Below are 20,871 nucleotides of genomic sequence, written 5' to 3'. Positions count from 1 at the left end.
ACAGGGATGCTAGGCGTGGTGTGCGGCTATCCGGTGATCAAGATGGAGAGCAAAGGAATGGCCCAGACCTGGCCTGGGCTGGACATGAAGGACAGCGATCCTTACCATCTCTGTCACTCTCCAGGGGCAGTCCAGGCTCCCGGCAGCAGTACTCCCTGTCAGCTCTACTCTTGGGGACAGCTGCTCCTTGGGGCTCCTGCAGCCGCAGAAGAGCACTGCCTTTGGTGCTGGAGGACAGGTCCAGCAGCGGATGCTTGACACAGGGCCTGTTGGGTTGGGTCTGGGGCGAGATGTGAACTGAGACTCTCGGAAGGGACAGAGGCAGGGGGATATCCACCTGGTGTTCCTGCCTGTGATGTCCAGTACAGGGTGACTTCCTCAGAGGCATTGGGCAGGATTTCTTTGAAGAGGGAGGGGTTGGTGCCCAGCCTTCGAGGGAGAGGGGCAAAGTTGGCTGCAGGGCTGGGCAAGGTGCAGAGGGCTCCTCAGGGCTTCCTTGGAGAGAAGGAGTGCACACAGTTTCCAGAGATTCGTGGCTTTCAGTCACTTGGTCTGGTTGACCTGACCCTGAGGACCCAAGCTTCTTGAAAGATGACACAGCATAAGCTGTCCTGCATGTAGTCCAGGAATCCTCAGGGTGGGCCCAATGATTTCCTAACTGTAGTCCAAGATGCCCCTGGGACCAAGACCTCTTGGGTTCGGAGGCAGGTTTGGGCTCAGCATCTTCCTTTATAGGCAAAGTCCCCTGGGATATGTGTCCTGTGGCTCCTTGTATCTCCCCGCCTACAACCATATTACCAACTTCGTGTAGGTGAGGCCAGGCCTGAAGGTCCCAGGGCAGCTCCACCTCAGTCCTGGGCCACTTGGGGCCTTCCTGAAGCCTAGAGTCACATCGCCACTGCTGGGAGCTGCTGCCTTGGATCTGCCCACCTGCCCCACTGGGCTGAGAGGTCCTGGCATCCTTAAGGTCAGTCCAGCTATCTGAATTGACGGCGCTGTTGAGGGCAGAGTCCCCTTCCTCGGGGTGTGTGGCAACAGTGTCTGTGATGCGTGTTTCCCGGATCCATTTTGCGTGGAGCCCTGGGAATGGGGAGCTCAAGTCATGGGAATTACAGGGTCCCAGCAGCAATGCCTGCTCACAGGTTGCCTGGAGACCCTGGAGGACCTTCAGGTCAGGCGCTGCTCTCCCCTCGGCAGGGCAACGCTCCTCGAGACAGCTGCCACAGGCTGGGCATGTCCTCTCAGTGTTCCATGTTGATGGTGGTGCAGGGAAATCACTGTGGTCCAGGGAGCCCACAGGCCTGTGCAATGCGCTGTTCCCCATGTTATGGTTAATGTAGTTGGTTAAGTCAGGCTTGGAGCGCAGAGGTCCTTGGCCCACAGCTGGTAGCACTGTGCTTAACACCTGACGCTGGCGCTGCTGACGCCGTTCCAGGTACCGGAACTCAGCCTCGTGGGCAGACTCATCTTCAAATCGGACATGAGACGGCGGCATTCCCTGCTTGGACCACTGCCCACTGCCAGACTCCACACTGGAGGAGTCACTCAGGTTCCCGTTCTGGAGGCTCTCTCTGGAGGCAGAGGTGCTCCTGACACCCAGAGCTGGACTGCTTTGGCCATTGCTAATGAGGAGGACAGGAGAGAGGTCACATGCAAGAGGGTGGCGAGGAAGAACTGATCTGGATGTGCTCTGCCCCAGGCCTCACCCACAAGGTTACCCCTAGTCAGGCTCCTGGGAAGTCATATGGCAAACCCAAGCCCATCCTGCAGGATATACACATCCCAAGTCTGTAGATGGAAGTTTCTGTCCCACCTGGTCCACAGCTGCTCAGTCCCAAAGAAACACACAGAGGCTTATATTAATTATGAACTGTTTGGACTATTAACTCAGGATTATTACTAACTAACTCTTACAACTTAAATTAACCTATAATTCTTATCGGTATTTAGCCACTTGGCTTGGTACCTTTTCTCAGTAAGGCATTCTCATCTTTTTTTTATTATTGATTTTTATTGAGCTCTACATTTTTCCTCTGCTCCCCTCTCCTAAGGTCCCCAAGGCATTTTCATCTTGCTTCCTCCACATCTGGCTTGAGACTGCATCTCTGACTTTCTTCTTTCCAGAATTCTGTTAGTCTGGACACCCTGCCTATACTTCCTGCCTGACTACTGGCCAATCAGCGTTTTATTAAACCAATACAAATAACAAACCTTTACAGTGTACAAGAGCTTTATCCCACAGCACACATCCATCCTAGTACACACTGCTCAACAAAACCAATACAACTTCCTTTACTTTTAACTTGCTTTCTGTTGCTGGGCTCAGTATGAGTTAACAAGAAAAGTTAGGGATGGTACAGAGGAAGATGGCAGAGCTTATATGTGCACTCCGTGTGTGTGCACATGTGTGTGTTTAGGGTGAGGAAGTGGCCTGACTTGGCAGTGAAGAGTTGCAGAAACATGTACAGTCAGTTCTGGGTGAGTGGGATCCACATCTAGGGGTCCAATCTCGTCATAAAAATATTTGAAAACAAAACCCCTTATCTGTACTGAACATGGAGGGACCTCATTCTCCTTGTCACCCCTAAACATGACGATATGGCAACACTGTAAAGCACTTTCATCACTCCAAAGGGGTGGGTTAATGTGTACAGGAAAATGCCTGTCCATTTGTGGGTTTTGGCATCAAAGGGGGAGATTAGAACCAGCCCCCTGTGAACACCGAAGAGCAGCTTTAAGTGCTGTAAAGCCTTCATGGGAAGACGTCTCCATGGGTATTCTGTGAGGCTGGAAGTCTGGGAGTGGCGCACTCTTGACCTGACGTTCCCACTCAGCCTTCCTCAGGCCTTGCTGGGACGGACTGCAGATCAGCAGCCCCTGGCGCCTCTCTTACGGCTCTCGAGCAGTTAGCCTGCTCCCTTCTCACCTCCTGACTTGGTTCCTCACGGAGCACAGCTGGCATCAGGTCACATTACCCAGCAAAGGGCACAGTGATAGCCTTTGGGGTAAGCATACAGGGCTGCCACCTCTTCCCTCCCCAGCTCTGACTCCCACCCATTGAACCCTGTAACTTCAAAGGCCACAAGATCACACACATAAGTACTGCTGGGGCATTTAAGTATGCGCCCTTCTCGATGCCACTCCCATCTGTCTCTCTGAGCTCGCGCCTCTTTTGTTTAATGTGCTCCAGTTGGCTTCACAAAGCCTCATCCTGAAATTCTTTTCTATAGAGTAAGTCAGGAGCTTGGCTGTACCAGAGCGGAGATCTCTGAGAAGTCCTCAGATTGCAGAGGATACCATCTCCCATGGCTGGAAACATGGGGCTTAATCTAATGTCAATGTGGTAGGTCCCAGGACCTAAATACTCGGTCAAACATTATTCTGGATGTTAACAGCACAAAGCCTTTCTTTTTCTTAAGACAAAATTAACATTTAAACTGACAGATTTTGAACAAAATAGATTACATTCCATCATGTGGTGGGCTTCATCTGATCAGTTAAAGGCCTGAGGGAAACGAAGGCTTATCTATCCTGCTTCTACCAGTTTGTGAACCAACTCCTTTAAGTAACCTTCTCCATACACAGCCGCGTCCTATAGGCTATGCTTCTCTAGAGAGCTCGGAGTGAATAACTATCCTTCGGTGATGTGTCCCTGCCCTGAGCACCCGGACCACATTTATTGTTGCAGAGGCTTAGGTTGGAAGGAGCAGGCGAGCAATAGCAAACAAGTGCCACCTCATCAGGCACAGAGCGGGGACAGGCGGGCAGCATAGCTCACTGGAGACTCAGTGTCTGGCTTAGAACCCATTCCACCTGCTGGGCTCCAGAACCAGCGCCCTGCTCTGCTGGACGGAAGTGGGCTGTAAGTCCTGGCAAGGAAGAAATGAACCTGTCTCCAGGGCAGTAGTGGTGAACTGAACAAGCATCATAAAATTCACTCCAAAGACAGTAAAATAAAATACTATTTTTATTTTAAAAGAAAAACAAATAAATAAAAGAAGCCAGGCAGTGGTGGCGCATGCCTTTAATCCCAGCACTTGGGAGGCAGAGGCAGGGGGATCTCTGTGAGTTCGAGGTCAGCCTGGTCTACAAAGCGAGTTCCAGGACAGCTAGGGCTACACAGAGAAACCCTGTCTCGAAAACAAACAAACAAAAAGCAAAGCAAAGTAAAACTGGGGGGGGGGGCCCGCTGGAGAGATGGCTCAGTGGTTAAGAGCATTGCCTGCTCTTCCAGAGGTCCTGAGTTCAATTCCCAGCGACCACATGGTGGCTCACAACCATCTGTAATGAGGTCTGGTGCCCTCTTCTGGCCTGCAGGCATACACACAGACAGAATGTTGTATACATAATAAATGAAATATTTTTTTTAAAAAAGTAAAACTGGGTGTGGTGATACATATCCCCAATTCTAGCACTCAGGAGGCTGAGGCAGAGCAGGATTCTGAGTTCAAGGGAATCTAGACTACAGAGTGATACCCCATCTAAAAAACGACACGGTGGATATGGTGGTGTATACCTTTAATTCCAGCACTTGCAGGGAGAGGGGAAGAGACATATATGTCTGTGAATTCAAGACCCATCCGAGTCCACAAAGTGAGTTCTGGGCCGATTAGGACCACACAGTGAGACCCTGTCTCAAAAACAAAATAAAACAAAACAAAATCCCACAAACCAAATTCATTGTCTTGAGTAGAATAAAATAAGAAGAGCTAACCATGTAGGAGTCATCAATGCAATTATTCAGACCGCAAGGCCCCAGGCAGCCGCACAGACAATAGCCCAGGAAAGCAGGGGGAGGCCTCGGCAGCCATGCCCAAGAGGCGGCTAAGCCAAAAGCAAATCCCAGAGCTGCTGGGATTCCAGTCCAGCTCAGAGCCTCTGCTGTTGCCCTGAAGTGGCATGGCCTTTGAGGAGGCCAGTCCCTGTCTACTGCCTCACTTTCTACGACAGTGCTATCCTAGGCACACAACTGATGTGGTGTTTGCGAGCTCTGCAGCCTCTGGTCACACAGGACAATCCTTCCCAGGGTGCAGCCTGCTGACATGTTCTATGCTCCCGCGATCAAGTGACATGTACTGTGTTTTGTGATGAAGAATATTGATACCAACCTGAGTCTGCCTATTCCCCAAGTGGCAACAGCTTTCCCCCTTTCGGGAGCTGCTCCATTTCTATGTGGACTGGCTTCCAGACAACACGTCTCCACCTCTCCCCTCCTGGGAGAGGCCTGCAGATCCAGGCTCACCTGGCTGCCTCTAGGTAGACCTAGGCTAAAGAGGGCCTTCTACAGATTGCTCTGCCTGCCCCCATTCCTCCCTTACCTTTTGCCAGGCTGTTTTTTGAAAGGAGTGATAAGGCGGGCTGGAGCAGGACCTCCTGCTTCTAGCTGAGGCCTGGGGCCTGCCTGGCATCACCGCGTTAACTCTGCCTGCCCTCCAGGGTGATCTGATGGAGCGTAACCTTTCCGAGCAGCTGCATCAAGCCATCTGGTGTGGATTTTTCAGCTCTACCCTCTGAGGATTCGCCAGCGCTGTCAAGCCATAGTAATTCTTCTCTGGACACGGCAGCTGCTGAAGTAGGTCACCTTGCATTTTTATAGCCAAGGAAGAGGAAACCTACTTCACAATAGCTACTGGATGTTAGACTAGGGGCAATAAACTAGAGAAGGAGGCGCCCAAGAGGACAAAGAACACTGATTTCGCTGTCTGGTCTATGTGTGCCTCACCGCACATTCCTATAGAACAGGGCAGGAGTGCCGTGGCTGTCAAAGGCATCTCTCTGCACTTGTGGAAAACAACCGGGACACCTCAAAGAAGCCACGTCATTCCAGCGAGTCCTCTGTAGTGGACGGGGAACAAGGCATTCATGTGGAAATGAAAGAGCACCCCGATGGGCAGATTTTACTACCATAGGGGGTCCTCTTGTGCCCTCCTCCTACGGGTCACAATGACATTGAATGAAGAGGCTTCTGTTTGCTGTGGAGTCAAGGCAGGGCTCTGTGAATGTCCCGAAACTTTAGTGAGCAGGCCCAGCAGCCCCATCACAGAGCACAGAGTTCAGATTTACTAAGCGTTCTCATTACCCCAGTACCACACTGATAAAGAAGACAAGCAAATCCAGTGTGCCCACCATACCTGTGAAGCCACAGGCCTTGTCATTTACACAGTGGGTCTGCTGGGACCTGCCAAGATTTGGCACAGCCTGACGCGGCAGAGCACCACTAGGGCTGCATCTGTGTGCTGGAGAATTCCATGTGCAAGGAGTGCTTTAAGATACACCATGCAAAGAACAAGCCCAGTTCCGGGGACGGGTATGTCGTTTGGGCAGTCACGTAATGACACGCTAGTCCAAGAGTGCCCGATCCTCTCCTTCTCCATCCCCTCACCCTGGATGTGCGTGCTCTCGCAGCTCCAGCACGATGAAGTCACCACAGTACCCACACCTGTTTCTGGCCTCACCGCCAATGATCCTGCATCAAGCTGTTAAACGGGCATCTCCAGTGCTGCTCTAGGAGTCCTCCCCTCTACAGCCTGACCCTGAACCCAGGCATCACCCTCTGGCTAGGGGCCCATGAGCAAGCTAGTACAACCCTAACTCTAATCAACTCCAGTCCTGTTTAACCCACCTGTCTACCCATCTCTGCGGCCTGCAGGCCTGGAGGTCCCCCATGGCGGGCCTCTAAGAAGCTCTCTGGCCTTCATGCTGCACTTGACAGACTTCTCTCTTCCAAGCTGACTGCGCTCTGAGCACAGCGTTGCCTCTCACAGCTGCCATCCCTTAGAATGGTGCCCCTTCCTCCCTGCCCAGGGAAGGTTCACAGCTCCTATAAGCCCCATCTGGGAAGCCACATCCTTCTGAGGGCCTCACCTGTCCCTCCCAGGTGGAGCAAATGCTGCCAGCTCTGCACACATGCTTTTCCCCTCCTCCACTAGAACCCCCAGAACCGACTGGGTGTTTGGCTCCCTCTATCCCTGGAGACTGATCTCAACACCCCCAGAGAGCTCAGGTCACATAGTTCATTTATCTTTATAGCTCATCTTATGGGTAATGGTGTGTTGACTGACTAAATGATCAAGGCAAGTGCCTGACACAGAAAACATATGCACACACACACACACACACACACACACACACACACGGGGGCGAGGGGAGAGGACAGAAGAGAACAAAGGCATTTGGCTATATTGGAACTATTTGTGCTAGTGACCCTTCCCTGCCACAAGCCCTCTCAGGCCAGCCTGGCTTAGGCTCCACTCACCGGCTGCCCTGAGCAATGGTGGGCACAATATCATGGCTGGCTCGGAGTGGTTGGGTCCTGGCCTTCATGCGAGCATGCTGAGTCAGATGCTTGGTTCCCTCATCCCTGGCACTCAGAACAGGCTCCAGCTTGGGAACGCAGATCCTGCAGGGGAGCACAGGCCGGGATGGACAGCACAGGGATTAAAAGAAAATAACACGGCTTAGGAGGCTTTAACGGTATCCAGCACAGCTCTGCCAGGAAAAGCCTTTCTCTTCTAACTCATACATAGGGCTCCCTCCTCCCCACCCCATCCCACCCCCTGAGGCCTGGGAAACACCCTGAGCTCAGACAGAAGCTGGGGAGCCAACCTGACCTTGGATATCTGCTGGGAGGGGCTGGAAAAGGGGCAGGGGAGTCTGGCTATCTTATTGTTCCTCAGGGGCATAAGCCGTAGCTTTTGGGAAGAGGAAAAGGAAGGTCCCTGGGTTATGGATCTGGGCCTGTGCCCAGACAGATGGTCTTTCCATGCATGGTCTCCCTGTCTCCTTCTGTCTCTCAGAGTCCACACACACACACACACACACACACACACACACACACTGGAGCCCACAGAGAACTGTCCCCAGCTCCTACCAAAAACACAGGGCCAAGGCACTGCCTGTCAGTCTTGTTGGCAGATAACGTTTTCTAAATCCTGGTGTTTTCCTCTCATTGTCTCAATCCAGACCTGTCAGGAGTCAGCTCAGGGCTCACAGACTCAGGGCAGAGAGAAACTAAGCTGGATTCAAACAAGCCAGCACATAGCTCGAGTTTCCTAATAAGGGTCATGTGGCGGTGAACCCCACCCACCAGATGCGCTGCCTCCCTGGTCAGTCCAGAGTCCAGAGCTGTCTTCCAGACAGTGACACACCACCTGCTCTGGGTTATGGAAGTAAGAACAACCCACATTCCCCGTGACAAGATGGCTTTCTCTGCACAGTTCACTTTTCACAGCCGGGCTGGACGAGGGCAGGTGTTCCTGAACTTGAAGATTAGGCGAGTGGACTGGAGGGGACTGACACACCACTCAAGGTCGACCGCAGCTGAAAGCCACGCAGAGTGTCGCGGAGGACAGCCAGCCCCAGTCTCCAGCCTCATTCCACATCCTGTCCCCTCCTGCGAGGGCGCCAGGGAGAGCAGGGATGTCTGCGGCTGAGGTCAGACAGGCTTTGATGTGACTCCAGCATCCACGCTGCCCCATATGCTTGGCTCTGCTCACAGGGAGGGTCCCCAGAAAGAGAACTCAGCCAAAGGTTCAGCAGGGCTTAGCTCTCACACCTGGGGTACCCCTAACTCCATCCATATGCTACACGGGGTTGGGGGGGGAGGCTCTACCCTGACCTCAGGACATATGAGGGACTCTCATGACAGGAGTGGACAAAGGCCTTCAGGACAAGGGCTCCTTGGGACACCCTTGAACTGGCTCTTAGCAGATGACGGGTTTTTGTTTTCTTCTTGTCACGTGTTCTGAACACCGCTTTGGGCCAGAGGGGGAAGGCTGCAAGCATAAAGGGACCATCTGTGCCGTGAGCTCTGGCAGGGCGAGGCCAGGCTTGGAAGAAGGGCTTCATCAGAGTGATGAAAAAAAAAAGTACTTCTCCAGGCTTGCTGCCCCCGTGAGGCCTCCATTGGCAGGAGAGGCTCCCCTGACATGGCTTCCAGAGCTCCCCAAACCGCAGCTGAGAGCAGCTGTGCTCCCGGGGGCTCCGGTTCCAACAGCAGAGATAATGAGGATACCAGGCAGAGGTTCTCCTGCAGCCACGGGCCTCTGGCTGCCAGCCTGCATGCTCGCAGCCTTCCGGTGACAGCTGTGCTTCTGCGACTGTCGGCGGGCATTTGTCACAGGCCTGGTGGGCAGGCAGGAGAGCCCCTCGGCAGCTGGCCGGATGCTGCTGCGATCAGCCTTGCCCCCAGGTTTCTAAGCCATTTCCAGCTTTGCTGTTTCCTTTTTGGAACAGCTGTCCACCCCCCCCCACCCCCCTTCATCTACTGCCCTGCCTCAGTCTGGCAGACAAAGCTGGTTTCTCCACTGATTAGAAAGGCAGGCTTTCTGGCAGCCTGGAGGCATCTATGCAGCAACCCAGCAAGCAGGGAGAAGAGCGGCAGCCACCTTCACAGACTGCAACAAGGTCAGCAAAGCAAGGACGCCTTTGTGCACCCAGGAGATGGGGGCTCTGCCAGCTGGGGAAGAGTGGGAAGCCTCTCCTGAGGGGAGGAGCAAGCAGGTACCAAACATACCAAGCAGGTATCTCCTCACCACAGGTGGCCCTCCCTTCCCGAAAGCTTGGGTTCAAACTGATGGCTCAGGGGTTAAGAGCATTGCCTGCTCTTCCAAAGGTCCTGAGTTCAATTCTCAGCAACCACATGGTGGCTCACAACCATTTGTAATGAGGTCTGCTGCCCTCTTCTGGTCTGCAGACACAAACAGAGTATTGTATACATAATAAATAAATAAATAAATTAAAAAAAAAAAAAAAAAAAAAAAAAAAAACTTCCAACTGAGGAAGACTCTATTTTCATTTGATCCTGGACCAGAGCCCCAGAGCCAATCCTTCTTCTTATGAATTAAAACCCACAATCCCAGCTCTTCCAATTCCTTTGGAAATTTCCTGGCCAAGTCAGGCAGTGTGCAGCCAGGCACAGGCACTCCTACCCACAAACAAACAGTATTTATCCCCACCTTGAAGCTGAGTTTCTATGGTCCATTACCTCCGTGGGCAGGGCATAGGAATAAGGTGCTGAGTGCTTTTCCTCCAAGGTCTCAGATTCCCATCAGTAAGCATGAGCTTTTATGAAAGAGCGAGGGCTCACATTGCTACCCTGAGTCTGGGTCTTTGGCCAGCCAGGCTATGGTGGGGAGGGGGTTCTGAGGTTCCCACTTAGGGGGCATTTGGACCGCAGGACTGGCTCTTGTGGAGTGGTCACCCAAAGAACCACTTACTGGGGGAAGCTCGAGGTCCACAGATGTGTCCAGGCCCTTGCCTCTACTCCTCTGCTAGCTGCATCCTGACGACAAAAGGAGCCTGCGACTCTGGCCCTTTGCTACAGGCCAGGTTCTTAGAGCGGGGACAAGTTAAGCAGTGGCTTTAGTACCCCAAGAGCTGGGCAGATCAGGAGAGCCCTAGCTCTCACAGTCAGAAAAGTCAAGGGGACAGAGACATTTCTCTGCAGCCAGCATAAGCCAGGATTACACTGATAAACTCCAGCAAGTCTGGGGTTAACCCCTCATCTCAGGAAGGTGAATCGGGACTAGACTCCAGGATGCAAACAGTGACGGGAGATCTCCCCAGAGCACACAGAGCACATCTAAGGCCTTTGCTTAGTTACGCTCTACTTGTGTATATTAAAGTCTGTGCTACCCAAGGACAGAGGTCTTTACTGTTGCTTCTGGGGGAACGAGGAGTGGGTCTGAACTGGCTGGAGAGCTCGGGCTTGTCGCGGAGCACCCTTCTTCAGCCTGCGGGACAGCCACAGGATGGAACCTAAGGAGGTGGTGCCCACATCCTCAGCCCTGGGCATCTCTTCCTAGCCGCATCAACTGCTGAGTGCATTCACCTGCTAATCTGGGAGAAATGGTCTCGTCAAACATGGTTAGCATTTACTACTGTTTCTTCTATTATTAGCACGGTGTCACTTCCACCCTTTCACTCTAGGTGTGGGGACCCTGGAGCATGAATTAAGGTCACCTGCCAGTGAGACTACCCTGCTGTTGGCAAGGAAAAGGCATGTTTAGAAGCGACAATCAGCGGGCAATTTGAGAAGACTTGCTGGGTTTGCTCTAGACTGTCAAGAGCCTCTGATGGGCTCTGTTGGAAAGGTTACTTCCACACCGGACAGGAGGAGGCTGGCAGGGAGCAGAGGAAGGCCCACGCTCTTCTTTCCACGAAGAGGAAGAAAGGTCTCTGGCAGGTCAGAACAGGTCTGTCCCACATCCCCAAAGAGCAATGATAAATCCCCCAGGGAAGCCCAGAACAGGGCCTGACACTGGCCAGGTCAGCACTGCCTGAGTTCACGGGCACACGGGCAGCCAGAGGAGCAGATGTTCGAGACATTCCCAGAAAGGTCTTTGACGAAGTTAGCTTAGTCCCATCTTGAAGCTGTCCACTTCTGTGAACTCCTCCCTGCTCAGGATGGAGCCACAATGAGAATTTTGTGTGTGGAGTCAAGCATGGCGTGGGACAGTACACCTGAAGGTTCCAGCAATGGCTTTCAGTGAGATCAACACTGGGCACTGGGGAACTGGTTAAGCGCTAAAGGCTTGGTGTATTGTTCTGTTGTGTTTTCTTTTTCCTTTGAGTCTCTTGGGACTGCAAGCGCAGAGCTTTCTTTGTGTCTTACATCTACATGGCTGGTGCAGGATAAGGGTAAGCAAGCCACATGGGGCTCAGCCACTTTCGGAGACATCTTTCCCTGGGCATTCCTCAACAACCTCTAGGCTCCCTAGAACGCTGGAGCTGACCAGTGTCTTGTTCCCTAGTCTTGTTACAGGGCTCATAACTCTCTGACACTCTGGGCCCAGAAGATACAAAAACTGGCAGTGACTCAAGATGGCTTCCAAACCCTCTTCCCAGGACCCACAGGACTCACATCCACCCATGTTTCCAGGAGCTAAGGTCCTCCTTCTGTGCAGGAGGAGGCTGTGGGGGCAGGGAGGAGACCGCTGGATGCCTCTGCATTCACATGAGATCTCATCCAGCTCTCCCCGGCGGGTGGCTACCCTCCACAGATCACCACACATTCCACCTCAGATGCTCCTGAGCGTCTCTTCAGCCTCACCCATCTGGAATGCTCCTTCGGTTTCCGCCCAGACCCTTGCAAGCCCACACAGGGTCTAGCTGTCGGCGAGCCCTCCATCAGTTCTCTCCTGCCTGCCTCTGACAGACATTTTATGAGCACCTGTTCCTGCCTCCAGGGATTCAAGGAGAAAGACACCAGAAAAGGCACTGGTGGCAATAGGGGCAGCCGTGCCAGCGGGCAATGAGTGATGGCAGTAAAGTGGGGGGGAGGAGTTCCACTGCAATACACACTCACACGCACAAGCTGGCCCACACGTCTCTTCTCCCACAGCGGAGAACAGGCCAGGCTGGAGGGAGACAAGGCCCTAAATCCCCGGCCCAAGGGTTGTTTACCAAGGGCTGGCCTACAGAGACATGGAAAGGACAGCTCAAGGCAGTGCCCCATAGGCAGCCAGAGCATAGGCCTTGGGGCCTAAGTACAAGTCCTGACTCCAAGTCACCTGGCCTCCTCTAGAGGCTCTCTGCCAGTAAAGCCGGAACAATGGCTAAGATGTGTGTGCAGACAAAGTGAGATGCAGAAACAGCACTTCCATAGCACCTGGCACAGAGCCAGAGGGTGAAAATGGCAGTGGCTGGCCTGCTCTGTCATCTGGCCACTAGTATTTTTTAGCCCCAGAGGGCTGAGCAAAAAAGCCTGACCCTTAATAGAGAACAACCCTGCGCGCGGGGTATGGAGGTCTCCTGCAGGATCTGAGGCCCTGAGTCTTTAGGTTGCTCACCTCCATGGCTGACTCCTTCAGGCCTTGCAACAAGCTGACTCAGATTCCCTGGTCTCTGCAATCAATGCCATTCCATGAGCTTGTTGTCTTACCTTGCAGAGCAGTAACAATTAAGAGCATGTTGGGCTAATCTGGCTGTCATGGTTCTTTGACTGTAACATAAATTATCCAGATTATAAACTTGACTGAATGGGAAGCATTTGTTCTTCCAGCCCTGAGAAGGTCTGCAATGCTTTAAGAGTGAAGTGCCACGGCACGCACTGGTGGGTGGCCACTGTGCCACGGCACGCACTGGTGGGTGGCCATTGAAATGGTCAGCTGCCACCTCAGAGCACTGCTCTGCCCAGGGTCCTACGCCCCTCAGCACAGATCCTGAGCCCAGGACCTAAATGTTCTGTGGCACTCCTGGGGCACAGAGCCAAGGGAAGCCAAGTCTCTGGACAATGTAGTTCCATTGCAGTAGGATCATTAAGACCATCTCACTCAGACAGGAGCCCTGCAATGTCTTGGGGTATCACAGTGGGGCTGGCACTTTCTCTTCCTTGAACCTATGCTCCCTGGCCCTTCAGCCAGTTTCTACCTAGCAGGGACTTGACCTTCATGCCTGTGGCTCTATATGCCAGGCACTCTAAGGAGACATTTTGTTAGTCTCTGAGCAGGGTCCTAAAACATGTTTGTCTGTTTTTCTCTGTGTGTATATCTCCCCTCAGACACATACACTGATTCATCATATCACACACACACACACACACACACACACACACAGAGAGAGAGAGAGAGAGAGAGAGAGAGAGAGAGAGAGAGAGAGAGAGAGGAATCATACAATACATATACATACAAGCCATACCTGAGATCTCTTTGTCTGTCTATCTCTGTTTGAGACAAGGTTTTGCTATGTAGCCCAGGCAGGAATGAAACTTGTGGCCCTATTGCCTCAGCTTGCCAAGGGGTGAGATGCCAGCCATGCACCATCACACCTGACTCTCATGAGTGAACCCTGATACATAGCCCATGGGTAAAGACGGCCTGCCAGGTTAAACTAAACTAGGAGTCTAGTCCTGGGAGCTCTAAACATCCTCACAGGCATGTGTGAAAGTCCTTTCTCTCCTGGCTGAGTCACTTCTTCAGGAGAAGCAGGTTTTTTGTTTTGTTTTGTTTTTTAACTTATTATCTCAGTGCAAGCCAGGGGCTAGCCTTATTTCTCTGAGGATTCCCTTGAGAAGGAGCTAGGGTGGCCTGGGGAGACTGGGAACTGGGTGAGTGGGAGAGTGCAGCAGCTGCAGGGGAAGGGGTACTGTCTCCGAGGCAAGCAGATGCCTTTCCCCAGGCTTTCTGGGAGGGCTCCACAGGGATGCAGCTACAGAGAGGACACAGGGAGTAGAGGATGCTGAAGACCATAGGGGCAGGGCCAGATAAGGATGTGATGTGAGGCTGAGGACAGCAGCCAGGAAGGCAGAAGAGACCAGACATAAATATGGAGGGACTAAAGAGCCAGACATCCCTCTTTCCACACCCTCCTCCCACCGCCTGCTGAGCGCAACCCTGATTACCTAACTCTGGGCACCCTCATCTTGCTAGAGCAGAGGCAGAGATGGGGCTATGTTTCCCAAAATTTGCATGTTGGAATCTCACCCACAGTGTGATGGGATCGGGAAATGGGGACTGATCACCACCCTTGAACTGCATGCAAGACATGCCCGAGGTTTCTAAGTTACCTGCTGCATTTTGTTACAGCAGCCGGCATGGGCTAAGGAAGGCAGAGATCTTACCCGGGTTCTGAGGACGACAATAGGCTACAAGGGGAGCAGCCCGACCAATAAGAACAAAGCTGACAGCTGTGGGCAGACACCATGGGACTCTGCAGAGACTGATGTCATGTGCAGCTGTGGAAAGGCGAGCCACTCCCAGTCCCAGGGCCTAGCTCAGCCTCATGGGCCAACATCCTAGCAAAGCCTAAGGCTGGGGCCAACCTCAGAGTGGGCATTTGTTCAGACCTCCACATAGCCCCCACCACACCTCTCTCTCCACTCTTCCAGGCTCAGGACACTGCCTCGATCCACCCACCATACTCCGGAAACCAGCTTCCCTGAAACAGTGATGGAAAGGCTAGAAAACAATCTGTGGGCCCCAGTGAGAGGCTGGGGGGAACCCTTAATCCTGAGCCCAGCACATTCCTCTGATTCGGAAAAGAATAGGAGGGGTTAGAGCTTTGGGTTCCTGTACTTTCCCTAAGAATTTTCACATCCATGCCCTTCAGCTTTGCAATAACACTGTGAACTAATCAGATAGCTATGATGTCTCAATTCCTCCTGCTTGAAAGAAACAGAAGCCTGGGCAGGGGAAATGGCCTCCAGGACACAGCAGGTAATGGGAAGGCTCTGCAGACCTCTGCACCCAGTGGTACCATCCACAGAGTCTCAAGGACGATAGCTGGCCACGGCCACTATCCACTGGTGAAGGTTTGCCTTTTTATCCTCAGGTCTTTGCAAGGTTCCCTGCTGTTCTAGGGCAGAGTAAAGTAGGAATGGAGGTAAGGAAGAGCCCTTACCTGCTCTGACCTGAGTCCTGCAGGGGGGTGCCCGAGTCCCAGTCCACGTCTCCCGCTGGTCTCTCTAGGGCCCAGAGCAGAAGCAGAGATCAGGAAAGAGCCACCAACTGGGCTCTCAGCTGCTACTCGGTGAACACGGGAGAGATGCTCTGCTCCCTGTGTGGGCTGTAGGCCTATGTTCCCCAAAATTTACATACCGAAGTCTAATCTCCAGGATGATGGGATTAGAAAGTGGGGGACTGAGACCCAGGTTCTGGTCTGAGAGGTGGAGGCACAGGCTGTCACAAAGACTGAGTGAACCCAGAGTAGCTGAAGAGGGCCCCATACATGCCCTCAGGTAAGGCAATGAAAAAGCTCAAGAAAGGATGTCTTTTGGAGTCTGAGCACACACCCACAACAGTGTTCCTGTGGCCCTCTGTCCAACCTCTGCAGGGAAGTGCTCCTGCCTGCTAGCCCACCCGAGGACACAAAGCACAATGGGGGTGACACAGGACAACATCAGAGGGAGAGTAGAAGGCCACTCTGCAAAGAGCTACAAGGCAAAGGGAAGAGTCACACAGCCTCTGTCGCCAATCACAAAGGATGGCCTCCCACTGATCTGGAGGGCCACAGGGTGTGAGGCTGCCTGTGAGCTATAAAAGGACCTTGTGTTCCAGCTGGACACCAATTATTTGGGTGACATTATCGTGTTCTCCCATCTTTCCAGTTTCCCTACAAGTTCCCACTTGTTCCAACCCAGGCCTGCAAAATGAGACTCACCTGATGCAGCATTGTCCCAGGATGGAGTCCGGTCTGGGCTTCCCACCGTGGAAGAACTCTGTCTGGAAACTTTCAGCATCATCTGCAGCAGGAGGCGGTTCCTTTCCACTTGTTCAGACAGGGACAAAGCGTTTGTCCCAGTGCCCAGCGCCTCCAGGCCACCAGCTCTCTGGAACATCTCTGGCAGGTCTGTTCTGGGGACTAAGTCCTCCTTGGAGGTTGTTAGGGCTCTGTTGTCTAGATCTCCCTCTGTCACCACACTGTCTCCAAGTGGGTAGGGTCTTCTCTTCTTCAGGCTGCTAAGGTGGGGACCAGGCCCCTCTGGCTGGCCCACAGAAACCTGGTTGTTGGGGCTCTCTTGTAAAGAGCCAGATCCTAGTGCCGGGCCATCCCCATGATCAGTCAGCAGCCACGCTGCTTCTGGAGACCACAGGCTTTGCCCATTGCAGCTCCCAAGGCCAGGGGTAGATGGCCTGGATCCACCGTTCCTGGCAGGCTTCTTCTCATTAGCACTGCTGTCTAGCTGCCCATCAGTCTGGTTCTGAGCATGGGGAACCACCAGGGTATCTGGTAGAGGAGAGCCCTCAAGTAGGCTCCAGACAGCTTCCAGCTTGACTTGGCAGCACTTGGGTTTGGGGGGCGATGGACGCTCATAGTAAGTGGGACAGGGATTTGCCCCCTGTTTCCTTGCTGTCATTTTCTCTTTCAAGGCCTTCACCTTGGACTCGAGCACAGAAGGGCCTTGGAGCTGCAGCTTCCATGTCCTGGGAGGCTTGGGAGCTACCAGGCTAGGCGTCCGGTCTCCCTGGAGGCAGAGCGTGGGTCCTGGGAGCGGTCTGCTGTCTGGCTGCGCTGGACCATTTCTGGCCACAGCTGGAGTCACTTGCATGGTGCTGGTTGCTCTGCTCCCCGACTTGGATGCTCTGCAGGATAAAGGAGAAGCTGAAACCCTGCACCTGCATGGCCCAGGAACCTGCTTGTCCCCCAGAGTGCTCTGATATCAAGACAGCATAGAGGGGTGTTCACTACATAATGTGGACACACACCGGAAAGGACAAGTCAAAGAACAGTACAAACACATTACTGCTGAGCTTATTTCTTCCTGGCATGAGTAACGTTCTTTCATGGGTGAGGAGGGGAACGGGGGTGTTTCTGGAGCATGAACAACTTACCAGTGTTTACACTATTGAAGAAAATGACACTGTTTCCCTAGCAACCACTGTCAACAGTCCCTCTGAGGGTCTGGGGCCTTATGTGTGCTGTGTTCCTAGCTTTTTTAACCCCATTTTACAGGTAAGCAAAGCAAGGCTTCAAACAGCAAATCCTATGACAAATGTGGAGTACTGTAAAAAGCAGTGTGATTTCCCAACGCTGGGCTCAAGGATAGCCTCTGAGAATGCTGGCTATTGGCCAACATGCTCCTCCTTCTGGATGAAGGACCTGGGCCTCCAGTAGAAGGGGTGCCTGCCAGCCTCATGCCAACCCCAGTGCAAAAAGCCATTGACTAGAGTCAAGCCGTACTCAAGAGGAGACAGGGAAAGTCACAAACTAAGACTTTTCAAACATTTCAATGTTCTCTAAAATAAATCCGACGTGTCTGTGCTAGAATGCTATTAGTATCTTCTTTTTCCACAGGCGGGGAAACTGAGGCATGGAGAAATTACACCCCATGGATGCCATGGGGGGAAGTCCAGCTTATAACCAAAAGCTTTTCACTCCAAGCCCAGGACTCTGCCAGAAGTTAGCATTTAACTGGGCTGATTCCAACGGCTTTCCACAAGGAAAGAAGCAACTGTCCTACTCACTGTACAAGCTCCTGGGTCTTACTGGTTACTCTGTCAGGCCACTCTGAGAAATCAGCCTAACGTCTAGATGTGTCTCATATGAAGTAAACCCCATGTATAAGAATCCGTTCATAAACGACAGTAGTTAGGAGCTAACTACTCCCTTCACACAATACAGATCCACCATAAGAAGTTCTTAAAGGGTTAACTTCCTCTACAGTCACTTATTATAATTCAGTTTATATGCTTTTCGGGGATATAAATTAAGTTTCACGGAAGTAAATCTGTGAAGTTTAAGGATTGTCTTTAGGACAGACGTCATCTCCTCTGCTGGATCTGCAGCAGCAGGTTGCACTCAGCCTGTGGGTCTAGACCCCTTTGGGGGTGGAAAGACCCTTTTACAGGGTCGCCTAAATCATTGGAAAACACAGATATCTACATTACAATTCACAACAGCTGCAAAACTACAGTTGTGAAGTAGCAACGAAAATAATTTTATGGTTGGGGGGGTCAGCACATGAGGAACTGTATTAAAGGGATTATATTATATTGTATTAACACTAGGAAGGTTGAGAACCAGAGATCTAGACTACACTAGGTTTATCTTTGCAGCCCAGCTACCTTTTCTCTGAGGTCCAATCCAGAGGCCAGGGTTGGGATTGTAACATGAGCCCTTTCGGTAAAACCCAAAGATCTTCAGGGCCCGTAAACTCTGGAACTGCACTACAGACATCCTTGTCTGCAGACCTTAAAGAACAAGACGCTCCCGGTGAAGGCCTCTGGACGGTCTTCCCGGAAGACAGTTATCAAGCCCTCCGCTCCTAGCACCGATGCTCTAAGTCAGGAAAACTGGAACGAAAATGGACGTGAAGAGCGGGCCTCCTCAACCCTTCCGGCTCTTAGGCGGTGGGAGGTCGGGTCTCAGCGGCCCAGGTCCCCTCTGCCCCCCGCCACCCCTCCCGGCTCCTCTCCGTACTCACTGAGCGCGGCGCGCAGGCTTCACTGCCGCCTCCATCCCCTGCATCCCTCGGAGAGGCGAGGCCCCAGCCCGCGCTCCCCGTCCCGGGCCGCTGCAGAGTCCCGGGAAGGACTCGCCCTAAATCCGGGCAGGCGGGAGTGTGGCCCGAAGGCCTCGCCCCTGGGATGGCGTCCGGCCCCGGGGCCTGCCAGGCGAGGCCGGGCTGGCGGGAGTGCGCTGCGCCCCAGGCCCCGCCGCGACCGCAAAGCCCTGGCTTTGCCAGAAGGTGAAAGGCCCAGCGGGCGGGCGGCCTGAGGGGCCGGCCCGGGAAGAGAGGGCAAGGAAGGCGAGAGGAGGGGCGGCGGAAGGGGCTGGAGGAGCCGCGACCTCTGCCTGTCCCCACCCCCAGCCTCCCGCTCCTCCCGGGGTCGTGGCCGCACCAACGGGGCGCACGCTGGGATCCCGGAGCAGCCGCGGCTCCGCTCCCCTCCCAGACGGCGGGGGATGCGCCCCAAGTGTGGGGCGCACCGGCTGCCACCGGGCCGTGTCCCGGACCCCGAGCAAACCCTCCCTGGGCACGCGGGCGCGAAAGCGGAGAGGAGCCGAGGTGATGGTGGGGCGCAGGAGGTGCCACGCTTCAACCGACTACACCAGCTCCGCTGGAGGGGAAGCTGAGGAACGCTGGGGGTAGAAAACGTTTCGGGTGGAGTCGGTGGACTTGCTCAAAGAACCGACCCCATCGCCCTTGGGCGCCCTCCTAGGTCAAAGTCATTGGCCCGGAGACGCCAGAGCAAGCCGGAGTGGACTGCTCACCGAGGCAGCCGAAAGTGGGGTCTGCCTTGCTAGCCGCATTGGGAAGGGACCGGTTCTCCGGGCGCTATGGATTCCCGAACAGAGCTGGGTTCAGGCCTCTGCTGAAGGAGCGACAGAGGGCTGACAACTGTGCCCCAGATTCATGGAGCATTCTCCATGGAACAAGAGGGAGGTGACCAAGTCTCTCTAATGTCCAAACCCATTTTTTGAGGGGGGGGGGAACAGTAAGAGGAACCAGGATATATCAAAAACTTCTGAAAAGAGAACACGCTCATTCATCATCCCTTTCGCCAGCACGTTTTACCTCAACCAGAGTATTTAATTTTTTGTGTGGGTCAGCTGCTAGAAGGCAGTGTAGCTACTGCACAAAGCTAAAGGTCTGAGCAGAGCACGTAAGTGAAAAGCCAGTTCTGCCCCGTGTGCTGGTATGGGTCTGTAATCCCAGTTGATCCCAAGACTGAAGCAGGAGGATCTGCTAGTTCAAGGCCAACGTAGTCAATCTAGAGAGACCCTTTCTCGAAATGAAAAGTGAAGAAATGGGCCGAGGCTGTAGTGCTGGGGGAGAGAATTTGCCTAGTGTGCCAGAGGTCCTGGGTTCAGTCTGAGTACTCAGAAACCAATAGGATGTCTGCCTTCCCTGGTCTGTGGGAGGGAGACTCTGGGCAGGTAATGGGCCCAGATCCGAGCAGACTGTCAGGGACTGACAGCAGAACCAATTTAGGAACCAGAGATATTATCCAGGACAAACCCTAAGTGAGCGAATCCAACTCACGCAGCTCTGGTGAGCAGAGTCAGAGGCATCTTCCTGCCATGTTCCCAGAATAAGTAGTTCCTTAAACGAGGCACATGATATGGTGCTGACTCATATCATGGTGTGTGTGGGGGGTGGGGGGGCTGTCTGTCTACCCAGGCAAGCATTCTGTGACTTCAGGAGCCCAGCACTATTGTCCCTTTGTGCAGATACAGTGAACAGTCAGGACCAAGCTAGTAAGTACAGGTCTCCAAGGACTTAAGGACCTCGATCATCACGCTGTTCAGTGCGGTTGTTTGCATCTGTAGCACCATATGGGATGTTTAGTCTTTAAAACCTCAAATCGAAGCTGGGAGGTGGTGGCGCACGCCTGGCACTCGGGAGGCAGAGGCAGGTGGATCTCTGTGAATTCCAGACCAGCCAGTGCTACTACACAGTGAGACCCTGTCAACAAAGTAAACAAACCA

General features: G+C 53.2%; 1 protein-coding gene across 1 annotated transcript in view; it reads right to left on the bottom strand.

Annotated features, from left to right (window-relative positions):
• The window catches only part of Kiaa1614 (KIAA1614 ortholog), a 30,652-nt gene extending 11,743 nt beyond the window's left edge, over window positions 1-18,909 (bottom strand). The window contains exons 1-5 of the mRNA XM_038349369.1: window positions 18,863-18,909; window positions 16,099-17,021; window positions 15,340-15,403; window positions 7,256-7,399; window positions 106-1,622 (exon numbers count right to left, since the gene is read on the bottom strand). Coding sequence (XP_038205297.1) covers window positions 106-1,622; window positions 7,256-7,399; window positions 15,340-15,403; window positions 16,099-17,021; window positions 18,863-18,906 — 2,692 coding nt within the window. The 5' untranslated portion in view covers window positions 18,907-18,909. The remainder of the gene's footprint in view (window positions 1-105; window positions 1,623-7,255; window positions 7,400-15,339; window positions 15,404-16,098; window positions 17,022-18,862) is intronic.
• Window positions 18,910-20,871: the final 1,962 nt, after the last annotated feature.

The sequence above is a fragment of the Arvicola amphibius genome, chromosome 12 (genome assembly GCF_903992535.2).
Source record: "Arvicola amphibius chromosome 12, mArvAmp1.2, whole genome shotgun sequence".
Lineage (NCBI taxonomy): Eukaryota > Metazoa > Chordata > Mammalia > Rodentia > Cricetidae > Arvicola > Arvicola amphibius.
This window is presented reverse-complemented; position numbering and strand designations above follow the sequence as displayed.